We start from the raw sequence: 14,886 nt of genomic DNA on the forward strand, positions 1-14,886 counted from the left end.
GTTTAAATAAAATAATAATACACAGTGGCATTTTATTTATTTAATAAATGCACTATGCATTTGGTTATTGGTTTATTTTTTATTAAAATAAAACACAATGTTAAATTTTTCATAAAGATTTAAATAATTTATTTTTGGTTTACATTCTGAAAGCAGTTAGTGAAGCAAAATCATGTGTATATATATTTCTGATTAGGTGCAAGTGATGTTAATTAGTGTCAGCCTTTGTATGACAGCAGCGGCTCCTTTGGCTTGGATAGATGATTTTGAAGTGCATTCCGAATTACCAATATTTTTTAACCCTTCACCCTTCAAACCTCCAAGGCTCTCATTCTGGAGGATAAACCCTTTGAAGGGATTAGGGTGTAGGGATGAGCCTTTCGGAATGGAACGCACCCTTATTCTCTGAGGATTGCTGAGTTTATGCGTGTTATCATGTGATGATGAGTACGACTGTAGTCACTCTCATGGATATAGTTCTGAGCACAACTGATAACTCCTATTATCAGCGACTGAGCTTATTATCAACACACATTATCAACAACATTCACAAGACATCCATGTCATTAGAAAAACTGAACTAACATTTTCACATGTTCTAAAAAGAATGTGAGTGCTGCTGAACTATGCAAAACTCACCAACAAACTTTGTGTGTTGAATGCCAAAGAGAGATTGGTTGCAAGGGTGTTCTAAGTTGTTGCTATGGTGTACTGGGAGGTTGCTGGGGAGTAATTAGGGCATTACAATGTGAATGCAAGGGGGATTGTAAGGGTGTTCTAAGTTGTTGCTATGCAATTGTTAAGATGTTCTTGGAGATTACTAAGGAGTCACAAGGGCATTGCTATGTGGTTGCAAATGTGTTAGAAGTTGATGCTATTTGGTTGTTAAGGTGTTTTGGAAGGTTGTTAGGGAAATTATTAGGGGTATATATAGAATCCACATATTGCTATGTGGATTCTAGTGTGGTTTCAAGGGTGTTCAGGGATGCTTCTATGGAGTCACTACAGTGTTGCTATGGTCGCAAGTGTGTTCTAAGTGAAAGAAAATGAAAACCAGAAAGCAACAGTGATCCAAGGAGGATGTTTTAAAAGCTCACCAGAGCAAACTCATCGACATGTACTCTGGATTTTTCAATCTCTCCGCTCTTGGCATAGGGGAGAATGGCTGATTCTGCTCCTTTTGTGAATAGCACCTTTTCACCTAATGGGAGGCAGCAGGTCATTAGGTCAGTCCTCATGTGTTGCAGTCACATAATAAACAGTGTTCAGTGTCACATGCCTGATGGAGTCTGCAGTATTACGCTCATTCTTCTGCGGTTTGCATCAAACTCAAGAACGTGAAGGAGTTTGTACCTGTGTACAGAACGACAGCTGTTACATAATCAACTCTAAAAGCTATTATGAGATATTATATTGGATAAATTTCAATATATATTACAAATGCAAAATGCATTGTACTTCTCTGCTTTTCCAAATGTTTTTATCTCGAGGTTTTCTCCATTGCTGCCTGTGAACATGACCCCCATCCTGCAATTAAAAGGATTATTGGTAGACAGATATATCGCCATGGCTGCATCGTCCAAAATGTTATTCCGTTCGGTCAATTCAATTTCATTTACAAGCTTTGACTGTGCTGAGAATCACCAATCCCAGTTTGTTTTGTTGTTATGTGCCATCGTGTTACAACAATAATAGACCAGCGTGCAACACAGTCTCATTTAAACAGTACCGCCGGCTCAGGAGACGGGCACAAGCTTGTGATGCTGAGTGCTCAACAGCTCACAATAACATTTAAATGTCTAAAAGAGAAAAAGCCAAAAAGTACTAAAACTTATATCATATACCGTTTACAAATATGCAGATTTTCAAAGATTTTAGAATATTTGCGCAAATCTAGCAATTTCTTCTTTTGAAGCGCTTATAGATCTTCCTCTCAAACCCATTCTATCAGCCTGGATCAAAACCATGTCCCTCGAACTCTCGAATTCTGCACGACGGTCAGTCCGTGACAAAAGCAGGTGGTGATTCGTGCCATGTTAACTGGAAGCAGTCAGTTGCTTTAGCTGGATCCGCACGAGAGAGCGATTATTAAACTGCAAGGGCTGCGATTTAATTAAACGAATAGTCAGCACATGCTGCTCGCTGCGCTTGATTTATGTGTGCAGACCTGTTCTCTGTAGTGTACTACACATAATCTGAACATGCATAAACTTTATGGTAGTGTTTCCTGAGCAGGTCTGTGCTTAAAAACAAAACAAAAAAATCCCTCTCGTGCTCAAGAGTTAACAGACATGATCCGGAATTACTAATTGCACATTTGCGTAATTTCAAATATTCTAGGCTGCTTAAAGTTACCATCCACATCTAACGTAACCCCCATAATAATGGATTTCTGTGCATAGATGAATGAATGAGAAAATTTGACTGCATTAGAATGTAATTGTCAACTCTGCTACTAACAGAAACTTCTGTTTCTATTAAAATAAAGGACTGAGTGTTTAACCAGACTGCATAGAAATGCCACAAACAAGTTAAGCAATTATTACAGAAATATGGTACTATTGTTTAATAAGAATAATAATAATGATTAATATTATTATTGTTGTTGTATTAGGTCTTTTTGTGAGAAAATGTGATCACTAATGCACAAATACCGTCTGTGGTGACAGGATTACTATGTGCACTGTTGTTATTTCCTTCGTCCTTTTATTAATATGTTTTAACAATTTCTATATGGGATGACTAAACAGAAACCAGGAGAAGCTGCTATCTACTATCTAAAACATAAAAATGTAATTGTATGTTTTACTGATTTCTTTTCCAGAAGTTCTGTGTGAAATTGTGTATATATTATACTAAATAAAAGTTTATTTAATTTTTAGCAATTTCATGTACGTGTAATTTACTATGTGTAATATCTTACAGTATATGTTGGCATTATATTGGCTTATCAGCCATCCTGCTCTCTATCAGCATCGGCCATTAAAAACCCCATATCAGTCGATCACTACACACGGAATAGAAAAAGTTTAACCTTAACTTTATCCTGGTCCTCACACAAAGATAACGTGTGGCTTCAGAACACTTGGAATATAGCGTATTAAATATTGTCAAGCAACATTTTTTTAGACGACTGAGAAACCAGTGCTACATCAGCTGTGCTCTTACCTCTTGGTGGCTTCCACGAGGGCTTTCTCATCAGGAGATGAGGCATAATACTCCATCTGTGGCGAGAAGCCATTGGCATGTGAGAACGGGTCTCCCAGTCCATCTGTTTGATCATAACTGATCTGCACTGTGTGACACAGTGAGACGGCTTTCAAGAACAACTCGTGTTCTCTGTTCTGAAATATGTCCACACACAAACATAGAATTAAATACCTATTACAATGAGTTCTTCACTAGATTTACCAAAGTTTGCCTGGTTCTCACAAACAGAACTGCAATTTTTGTTTTTTCACGCCGGTCAATTATTGTTGCATAATCCCAGTGATAAACCCACCACTAAATGGCACATAAAGTAATGTTCCAGGTACAATACAAGTTAAACTCAATGGACAGTATTTGTGGCATCATAATGATTACCACTCAAATTAATTTCAACTCGTTCCTCCTTTTCAGTAAAAAAAAAAGCAAAAATCGAGATTACAGTTGATGGGGACAAAAGTGAAAGTGGACACTTTTTGGAGGGTTTAAACAAAGAAACAAGAAACAAGAATTAATTCTACTGTTAAAATATATGTATTATTTTAGCAGTAAAGTTGTTTAAATCACAATTCTTACAGTCGTTTTAGGGTTTGGGTGTTTGTTGACTACATCATGGTAACAAAGTTGTGAAATTGGCTATAACTTTACACTGAAACAGTTTGTAAGTGATTTTATCACACTTAAATCATATTTAAACACATATTTGCAGCTTCTATGGTTCTAAAATGAAGCAGGAAGTTCAAAGATGTCCAGTGAAGATGAATGAGAATTGTATTTTTAAGATTTCAATTTATCACAGTTTTGAATTACTGAGCAATGCGTATCGTGACTCATATATCAATATAACATCGCATTGCCAGGTCCCTGCTGATTCCCACCCATAGGTTGAATACATGAAATGTAACCTTACCAGACAAGGCACAGATCCATCTAGCGTGTCTTCTGTCATTCCTTCAGGGACGAGCTTCCCGTTGATCTCCTGGTATTTGATGCCGTTGATGGAACATTCTCTGAACTGCATCTCATTCTCGGTGAGAGTTCCCGTTTTGTCTGTGAAAACGTACTCCACCTGGGGCACAACATTAACATATTATTACACAAATTACAGCTAGTGTTGTACCTTACTGGGCAAACAGTAAGCACACACCTGGCCGAGCTCCTCGTTCAGGTCTGATGTGTTGACTTGAGCCTTTTGATCACTCTCCTCATGGTACAGATCCAAGTCCCAGCCGATGAAAAAAGAGCCCAGAAACTTCTGCAGCTCGACTGTCACATACAGTGAGATGGGGATGATGAAGTTGTACAACACCAGGAAAGCCAGGAAGTCTGAAATGAACTTCAAAATCTGTGAAGAGAAGAGAGCCATACATCTTTGGAAAAAACAAAAGTGCAAAACAAGCATTTCTTATCATGAGTGATGTGGGCCATCAAAGAGTGAGACATGCTGCCTGGTATCACATATGTTGGGTTAACACACTGTGAATTTAATTGTGAATTCATTTTCACAGTCATCATGAGTTTAGAGAATGCTTTAATGTAGTGATGCACCAAAATGCAGCACTGAAAATGCCATGGGTCTCAATAGTCGCGTTTCCACTATCAGACCAAATGAGAGCCTGTTAGTGCATGCCAGGGCCAGTTGCATTCCCAGTCACTTTCGGGGCCTCCTCTGGACCAACAGCCAATGGCCTTTGGCCCAGAGATTACCCTTGTGCCAAAAAGGCCAACCAAGGATTGAGGCAGGTTCTATGTCAAAGGTTTCGCTGAACTTGTCAGGATATGTGTCCAGCGCACAACGGTACAGGATTGGGAAAAACACCCAAATGGACTAAGCGGTGCCCAAAGAAATTACTTTCCATGGTTCAGTGAACTTTCATAGATGGTGTGCTGGGCCATCGTTAGTGGAGAGACCACTCGGGACACAATGGCAATTACAGTCGATGAGTTGTCAACACTAACTAATCTTGCTGTTAACATTCAAAATAAACTTGATATTCTAGATAACCAGATAACATGATACCTCAGAATGAGCTTCCCTCTTGCTTGTGAAGTGGGCGGGAAGTGTAATGTTGGCACCAGGGCAGCGTATTAAGGGAGGGTTTGAGGGCAACAGTGCGGCAACAGGTCCGAGGTGCTGGCCAGTTGATAGCATTGGTTCACACTGGCCCAATAGTGGAAAAGCGGCTAATGACAAATATGAGCTCAATGTAACACACTAGTTACTTTTTTTTATTGTTATTGGTTACTTTTTGTGGTGATGGGATTTGTGAATAGCATAGCATAGTTAATTATGACACCTTTTAAGTCCCTGTGAATTGGTTTGAAAAACAAAACATGATTTGCTACTTGGTATTGCTAGTAACAGGCAGGCGGTATTAGAGGGAGAGACATTCTCATTCTAAAGCATGTGATTGGACAATATGAGTGATTGCAGTGCGAGTCATCAATATTTTTGGACCGTATTTCTAGTTTCCAGAAAAGTCTTTTCAATATAGCTTATCTGCTAAAAGTGCATTTTGTCAACAATTAGGAGTACACTAGCATTTTGCTTTAAGGCTTAAAGAAAAACTAAAAGCCACACAATTTGAATTCATTTAAAAATGGGTTTTATTTTCAACCTCTGTATTTAAAACTGGACTCTTTTGTCATTGTTTTGCAATACCACCAGGAGGAAAAGTTACCTGCACTTTGCATCTGGTAATAAACTACATGTTTGGTTATAAACTTCTCATTGGCATTGTAACAAACCTGAAATACAATTGAATTGGCTAATTTATATTTTAAATACGACAGCAGATAGAAAAGTGTTTCTAAATGCCTGACGAAGGTCTCTGACCTTGTGTGATTTAATATGAAATCTACAAAGAAATTTAATAATGAAAATCCCATAAAATGAATAACAGAAACTTTGACAATAAGAAGAAATGTTTAGTTATTCCAAACAAAGGCTTATTTAAAAATAGTATTATGTATTTATTGATTTTGGCCCATAAATGTTTTTTGTAATTTGAATGGAAAAAAACTGTTATTTGGTTAACTGGTTAACCTTACCATATACAGTTGAAGACAAAATGAATGACAAAATGATTAGCCCCCCTATTAAATTTTTATTCTTTTTCAAATATTTCCCCAAGTGATGTTTAACAGAGCAAGGGGATTTTAACACAGTATTTCTTATTATATTTTTCCTCTTGAGAAAGCCTTATTTCAATTTGCCTGGAATAAAATAATTATTTAAAACAATTTAAAAACTGCTAAGGTCAATATTATTAGCCCCCTTAAGAAATTAACTAATAGTAAATTAGTTTGATTGCCTACGGAACCAACCACTGTTATCCAATGACCTGCCTAATTAACCTAATTAATCCCCCAAGTTGCACTTCAAATTGAGGATTAGTATCTTGCAAAACAACTAGTGAAGTCATATAAAACTGTCAAAATTTTTTTTTCTTAAGACAAAAGAAATTTGTTTAGACTTGAGAAAAATAATTGTTAATACTCACAAAGCAGGAGAAGGATATACACGTCAGGATATCAAAGCTTTTTCAGGTGTCAAGAACTGCCGTGAGAAGTATTATCAAGAAGTTTGAAGAGACCCACACAGTGAAGAACAGGAAGGGCAGAGACAGGAAGCGAAAGATTTAAAAAACCTTGGAAAGAAAACTGGTGAGAGAGGTTTCTAATGACCCAAGAACAACTGCCAAGACACTAGTGAATGATTTAGCCAAGTCTGGGGTTGAAGACAGTCACTAGAGCCCTGCACAGGAATGGACTGCGAGGTTGCAGACCAAGAAAAACTCCACTTCTGAAGAAGAGACACCTCCAAGCTAGAATGAAGTTTGCCAAGGACAACCTAGAGAAAAATATGCATACTGGAAACGTGTCCTTTGGTCAGATGAGACAAAACTAGAGCTCTTTGGCCATAGAGATGTTGGGAGAAAGAAGGGAGAGGCGCTCAACCCAAAGAACACCATTCCCACAGCGAAACATAGCAGTGGGATTATAATGCTGTGGGGATGTTTCAGTGCGTCTGGAACTGGGAATCTCATCAGGGTCCAAGGAATAATGAAAAAGGAAGACTACGAGAATATTTTGAAAGACAACCTTTTTTTTTCAGCAATCTGCAACAAAACTTGGTTTGGGTCGACATTTCGTCTTCCAGCATACCTCACTTCTGGTGAATTACTACCTCCAAACGAGCAAAGTGAATGTCCTTGAGTGGCCTGCACAAAGCCCAGACTTGAATCCCATACAAAATCTGTGGGCCACACTGAAGACTACAGTCCATGCCAGGAGACCAACAAATCTGGAGGAGCTTGAGAGATTTGCTAAGGAGGAATGGGCTGCGACTCCTCAGGAGAAATGCCTAAAACTTGTTGAGAACTACAACAAATGACTAAAGGCTGTTATCAAGCAAAAGGGATACACTATTGACTATTAACATCAGAGGGCTAATAATTTTGACCTGTAGATTTTTTTATTTGTGGTTATAATTTTGTTTCTATTTGTATTATAAACACTCTAAGTTGCCTAAATAAACTATTATGTTTAGAAATGCTATGTTGAAAAAAAGCTTTGCTCCATTAAAAAGCACATGGGAATTATTTGAAAAATAACTAAATATTTCATAGGGGGCTAATCATTTTGTCTTCAACTGTACGGTAAAATATTATATTATATTTAACAAGAAAATGCATGTAATTTTTATGGTAAAATATTGTAAAAATATATACATTTGTCTTTAAATATAATGTATGATTTACCTTACAGTTAATAGTTTAAATGTATATTATGTGCAATGCATGTGCATTTATGGAAAACTATTGTTCAAATTACAATGAAAAACAATCGGTTGTTTCAGAAGTCCCAGCGTGACCCAACCCATTTCATTATATTATATTGAAACTCATTATATTATTATTGAAATGTTGTGTTTTTTGACATAAGTTTTATATATTGGGGTGTTTTGTTACATTTCATCTTGATTAGTTAGTTTATTCATTATTTTAGTGTAATCTGTATTATCCTGATTGTGTTTTGTGTTACACAATTTCTGTTACCTATCCACAATTATAGCAGATTTACAGTAATGTTGTTCCAGTAGCTTGGTATTTTAACATTACATCATTTAATGATACAATGGTCATGAACCATAAAATATACAGGCACCAAAATTACATCCCATAATGCCTGAAATGTTGCCACTATATTTTTAGTGTGAATTTCTGGTAACCAGCTGACATTTTTCCCATACATTTCTGTTTTGTGCAGAGAATTGAAAAGAGTTTTTACTTTTGCTGCATCACTACAGAGAAGATATAGTGACCTGGCTGCTGTTTCTCTCTTGGTCTGTCTTTTCATTGTAAAAAGGCTCATTCCACTTGTTCTCTGTCTGCCAGGCATACTTTAGAATAGTGCTGAGGACAGCTTCAAACAGCAGAATACCCAAGTAGATGATGAGAAATGTATTCATGGATCTGCACAAGAGTCAAGAGAGAGAGATTATGTTGAGGTAATAGACTGCTCAGGGAAAGAAGTCATGTGAATGTGGAAGTAAATTATACTTCTCTACTGCAGAGCGCTTTTGGGATTTGCACTTGTAGTTCAGAGCCATCTTGGACTCCATGCCCGTATACACTGCCACACCTACATGATACAAAATTTATTATTATCATATCATCAACATAAAAACTGTGAATCAAATTCCATGTGGGTAGTGATATAATAGAAACCAATAATATCACAGCCATTTAATAGCAATCCAATTAATTTCATAGAGATAAAATAAAGTTATCCCGCTAAATATTCAGTCACATTTGTGCATTGTGAATACATTTAACAAGTAGTTTCTTTCTATAAGGTCAAAAATACAATTAATACACAATAAAATGCACATGCTGTACCAAAAATCTCTTTGGTGTTTTTTAATCTTGCTCCTCGAAGCAGAAGGTTCTCTGGTCCTAAAGGCCTGAAAAATTTATTAAAAAAAGAAGTTTAAAATCAACAAACACAGCCTTCTATATTAAACCATACTCAGCACACAATGACTAGTGAGCTGTCTAAATAAGCAGAATTTTAATGCATCATAGGTGTGTTCCTAACAAAGATACGTTCTTTTGGTCAAATAATTTGTGGAGAAAATGGGCTTAAGTGTCCTGAACATAATGTAACATGCAAATAATATTAACTGTCCTAAATGTAGGCAGTATTAAGAAAGTTATTAAAAAAGAAATCCATTACAAAGTACAAATGTATTTTCTAAAATGGTTATCATATTATATTAATGATCACTTAATATAAAAAGTAATCACATTACTAGTAACTAAGTTACTTTCCCTTTGATTCTTTTACAATACTGTTTATATTTCTTCCTTGTTTATTGTTGTACAGAAGTCATTCACTCAGCAACACACATTCACGTACATATAAATATAATGCATTTTTTTTAATCCATTCTACATAAATAATGTACTTAAAAGTAATTCAATTATTTGAAGGTCAGCAACTGTAATCTAAATAAGGCAGCTGACTAGGGTTTGGAACAGAGCCAACCAGTCATTCAAATAGATTATATATTTGCATTGCCGATCTGCTTCTCTAATAATCATTCTTTCTATTTTTTCCAGTGTAAACTGCTTTATGTCGGATCTGAAGCAAGTCTCACCTCACTATCTCCTCTCCTTGTTGGGTCACGGTCATTCTCCCAACAAACCTGAGGGGAGAGAGCATGTGCTTTGTCAGAATACAGTAATGGGAGAGCCATACTTGGGTCAATAGCAAATGTAGGTGTATAATCGCTGAAAAATGATTGTGGATGAGCACAATAGTAAAGCTGTGTAAGATTTGCTACACGTGAGGAATCAGGATATCAGTGATGTAGTTTCTGAATGGTTTACAGTTGGTACCTATATAAGTCTGCCTCCGGCTGCTGGCACTCCACCACCGCCTGCAGAGACTCCAGCCGTGACACCGACTGAGACACAGCCGTTTCTGGCACTGCAAAGTGGGTCTACATATCAGCAGAGAAAACAAATTCAGTTTAACATTCAAGACAATGATCATGACCACAGGGCTTTATATTTTTGAAATGGATTGAATTTCTGCGATGTCGTGCCAGGCAGCGCAGTCAACAAATAGGTCAAAAATTATTCTTATTGTAGTATACAAAGCCGCCATTTTATTAGCTTACAATTTGGCCGAGGGTGTCACACACCTACCAAATGTTGTGCTTAAAGGAATGGTTCACCCAAGAATGAAAATTTGCTGAGAATTTACTCCCATCTTCATCAAAACAGAATTTAATTGGGTGATTGTGTATTTATCCCCTAAGGGCTCGCTGTAGAAAGCGTTAGGTGCTTATGTGAGAAAATTAGTTGCGTTCAATAAACATAATGTTCCGTCTGTGATTGCTCTGATTTCTACATTTTATTGTCAATACTCCTCGAATATCATGGTGTCGTGTCTGGTGTGGACAGGCAGATAGCTTGTCGCTGGAATCTTAGCGCATTGCGTCTGGTTAGGACAAGGTGCTACACAGAACCCTGTTTCTAAAAATTCAAATATAATTTGAATTTAAATATTATGTAATTAAATATAATTTCTTTGTGCAAAATATAGTTTCTTGTTTTTTTATATTGATTTCGGGGTGAAATATGACATGGAGCAGTTCTTGACAGATTTAATAGATGTGTTTGTTTGGGCAGCAAGCACATCTCCGTCGCTAAACGCAATTGCTAATTAACTTTAAGAAATGTAAGGTTTAGGTTTATCAACAACATCTTGTGGCATGATGTTCATTACATCACTTTTTCATCACTCAGAGTATTTACAGCAATTCTCTTACAATGGAAGATTAGCAGGTTATCGTATAGCACTAAATGCATAACAAATATTGTTCATCAAACTGGTGTTAAAAAATCATCTTTAAAATTATGTCATGCCCAGCTAAAAAATAAAATGAACCCAGTTGGGAAATTCTCACAAAAAACTCGTCAAGCCGGTTTTCGGCACCAGTGTAAAGCAGTCAATGGAAAGGAGGCGAGAACTGGCTTGACGATACAAATAATAGTTTAATAATAAACTGAAATAAAAGACAAACACACATGACGGATATGTCCGTAAACTATCTCTCTCTCTCTCTCGCACAATCCTCCGCATTCGGCCTTTATCCCTCTCGGAGGTTTGATTAGCCTGATAAGGGACCGGGTGTGTATGATCACGACCCAGCCCCGCCCTCCGCCCTGCCACAATCCATAACACTCTTCCAATTATCTGTGTTTCTTTGTCCACTCTAACCTTTTCTTTTTGTTTTTCTGTTTCAAAAGTGGCTTTTTCTTTGCAATTCTTCCTTTAAGGCCTGCACCCCTGAGTCTTCTCTTTACTGTTGAATATGAAACTGGTGTTGAGCGGGTAGAATTTAAAGAAGCTGTCAGCGGAGGACATGTGAGGTGTCTATTTCTCAAACTAGAGACTCTGATGTACTTATCCTCTTGTTTAGTTGTACATCTGATCTTCCACATCTCTTTCTGTCCTTGTTAGAGACAGTTGTCCTTTGTCTTTGAAGACTTTAGTGTACACCTTTGAATGAAATCTTCAGTTTTTTGGCAATTTCAAGCATTGTATAGCCTTTGTTCCTCAAAAGAATGATTGACTGACAAGTTTCTAGAGAAAGCGGTTTCTTTTTTGCCATTTTTTACCTAATATTGACCTTAACCCTCTGGGGTCGACGGACACTATTCATTTGGTAATGTACTGAGACGATCAATGAAAATGGTGAACTGAAAAATTTAAATCAATTAAATACTGTGCCGTAAAAACAAAGTTCATTCACTTTTCTGTGTGTTTGAAAGACAGCATGATACACAAGTGAGAAAACTCCTGGATAGTGACGAAGAGTTACAATTTTCCTCAGAAGAAGAGCGGGACTCCGATGAACATTTGTATTTTTAAGTGAGACTTGATTCAGACGAGGATACAATTTCGGACAAGTAAGTCATTTAGTTTTAATTAGTTGACATGCTATTTTATATAAACATGTATATATTTTACTAGTGGGACTGTTTCCAGACTTGCCAGCCAGGATTCAGAGTATTGACATTTGAAATATGTCCTAATAAGCAAGTTTTAGTTGCATTTAAATGCTGTTTCGGATAAAGCAGACATTGAAATTGTATGCTGTATGATATTAATATGATATGTAATATGATATAAAAATAATATGAATGCTTAGATTATATTTTAACTAGTGTTTATGCTGCCTCATTATCATCAACAAAGCTTGTGCTTGCAAATATGTGTTCAGGTTAAATGAGTAAAATGCACTCAGCATATTATAATGATTTCTGAAGGATCATGTGACACTGAAGACTGCAGTAAAGATGCTGAAAATTCAACTTTGATCACAAATTGTATTTTACAATATATTCAAATAGAAAACTGTTCTTTTAAATTGTAAAAATAGTTCACAATATCAGTGTTTTTACTGTATTTTGGATCAAATAAATGCAGTCTTGGTGAGCAGAAGAGACTTCTTTTAAACAGTAGTGTAGGTCTAAATTTAAGTCTTTATGTAAATCTGAATGTATGGTCAGATTACTACTTTTAACTTAAAACTTGATTTTAATCTTTAAGTCTCCTCATATTCATTCTCTTTCTGTCACAATCCTCATTGATAGGCCCAGGGGAGGGTCTTTTGTCTCCTCAGGTGTGAATTACAATCAATATTCATGATAGTTCACGCCTCCTCGCATATGACCTTTCTAACACTAAAAGTGTCTTACAAAAGTTCAATTACTATATTGTTTTGTATGAATGAGAATGGTTTTCACATCATTTTGTAGCAAAAACTCTAGGCTACAAGATCCAGTTCTCAAAAGGCTTGTGGACAAATGTTTAGTATGTGTTATATGGCCTTATTTCAATGACTTAAAAATTTTGATTTAAAAAAACCAAGCATACACGTTATTTTCTCAAAAATACAAATATGTACACACATGTTGCTCACATATTATTGTACCCCAGTTTGTGCTGAATACAGTGTTATCAGACTTTAGCCATTAATGTGTTTTTAAGCAACTGAAAAAAGCACAAATGTTAAGGCATGTCAAAACTATCCAGAGCCCAAAACACCCTCAGACCCCAGAGGGTTAAGACAAGCCAGTCTATTGCATACTGTGGCAACTCAAAATCAAGCACAGCCTGAGTCTGCTGCAGCTTTCCTGGAGTTTGACATGTGTGTCCCTTCGCCAGCAGCCGCAGACCTCCCTGACCTCTCCCCAGTTGCCTTTTTCTTTCCCTTGCACTCACCGCAAACTCATTCCCCTCCCCATGGGCCACCGTTGACTCGGATCCTGCCACAGTGGCCGGCACTGTACCATGCCACTTCCCAGAGGTTGGTCTAGCCCTTTATTTGGTGGCCATCGAGCCAGGTCATGGTCCTCTGTCTGCCCCCCTTGACCCGCACCCGTCTTGAAGCTGCCTGACCCCACTGCCTTCCCAGTGCCATCTGACCCCACTGTCATCCCAGTTCCCTTACCTACCTCATTTCGTACTATAGTTCCTGACATAAAGAGCCTTAAGTGAAAAGAGATTTTGACTACATCATTGGTGTTGCAAAAGCTAATAAAACAAGTAACAAGAAAAAAATTCCACCATCAGGCTAGTAGTTCTTAGCACAGTGAGGAATGATTCCAGAAGCAATTCCACTTGTGCAAGGCTAGGCACAGCACAAATATAAATCGCGCTATAAAAACGGTTTATATTTGTGCCGTGGTGGAATGGCTTTAGTTCGTGGTGACTCTCGCATTTGCCAACACCAAGGTAACTCATTTGACTTCTAGGCAGTTGGAAAATTTTGCTATGGTGAGGTTAATAAAATGTACTAAATGAAGTGGATGTTTGGTACATCATGATTTTATGATGGTGGTTTAATTAGTATATTAGATTATTTTTCAACACGCCTTTTTCATCAGAAAGGTAGATTACACTAACTAGCTCATTAAAACTCATATAATATATAATTATATTACTCTTATAATATTTTATCACTAAATGTCCTTTTTAGCTAGTCTGGGAACTTATACATTTCTGTGTGTTTGTGCATACACAACCCCTCAGCGGATTTTAAGGCTGTGTTGTTTATAAGCAGACCTTCAGGTTAGTCTCTCCATCCAGGCTGGCAGTGGTGATGTGGCAGGTTCCTTCAGCACGGTCTGATGATAGAAGCACCAGGTCTGCAGGAAACGTCTCATCTTTGGCTACTCTCACAATATCACCTACCTGCACACATGCAAGAATGGACTTCAGTATGTGATATATCCACCATCATGACATCATTAAAAGCATTTGTTGTTAGAGGCTTGTAGGATGCTTTATAAATGTATATGACATGTATATTTACTAGAGCTGTCAACCAATTCAAATTTTTTATGGAATTAATTTAATGATCATTCATAGTAATTAAATGCATTTTTCAATATTTGCTAAAGGAAAAGCACAAAATCGAAGATTCAAATACATGACATTATTGTGATGTAATTTACTTTGATGTGCTTTGAATGCTCTTAGATGCTGGATTCAGGAAATGTGCTGACACAGCACATCTTGAGGCCATTATGTTAATTAATAGGAGTGCAGTAACATTAGAAGCACATGGGAGTTTCTATTATTGAAAGCTTTTTT

At 36.9% G+C, this 14,886-nt stretch overlaps 1 protein-coding gene across 2 annotated transcripts in view; it reads right to left on the bottom strand.

Annotated features, from left to right (window-relative positions):
* The window catches only part of LOC127641130 (phospholipid-transporting ATPase IF-like), a 104,797-nt gene that overhangs the window by 58,429 nt on the left and 31,482 nt on the right, over positions 1-14,886 (bottom strand). For both annotated transcript variants that reach the window (XM_052123913.1, XM_052123912.1), the window contains exons 6-17: positions 14,356-14,484; positions 10,113-10,216; positions 9,872-9,919; positions 9,111-9,175; positions 8,772-8,853; positions 8,534-8,684; positions 4,355-4,552; positions 4,118-4,276; positions 3,169-3,344; positions 1,459-1,527; positions 1,280-1,353; positions 1,098-1,201 (exon numbers count right to left, since the gene is read on the bottom strand). In XM_052123913.1, coding sequence (XP_051979873.1) covers positions 1,098-1,201; positions 1,280-1,353; positions 1,459-1,527; positions 3,169-3,344; positions 4,118-4,276; positions 4,355-4,552; positions 8,534-8,684; positions 8,772-8,853; positions 9,111-9,175; positions 9,872-9,919; positions 10,113-10,216; positions 14,356-14,484 — 1,359 coding nt within the window. The remainder of the gene's footprint in view (positions 1-1,097; positions 1,202-1,279; positions 1,354-1,458; positions 1,528-3,168; positions 3,345-4,117; positions 4,277-4,354; positions 4,553-8,533; positions 8,685-8,771; positions 8,854-9,110; positions 9,176-9,871; positions 9,920-10,112; positions 10,217-14,355; positions 14,485-14,886) is intronic.

The sequence above is a fragment of the Xyrauchen texanus genome, chromosome 50 (genome assembly GCF_025860055.1).
Source record: "Xyrauchen texanus isolate HMW12.3.18 chromosome 50, RBS_HiC_50CHRs, whole genome shotgun sequence".
Lineage (NCBI taxonomy): Eukaryota > Metazoa > Chordata > Actinopteri > Cypriniformes > Catostomidae > Xyrauchen > Xyrauchen texanus.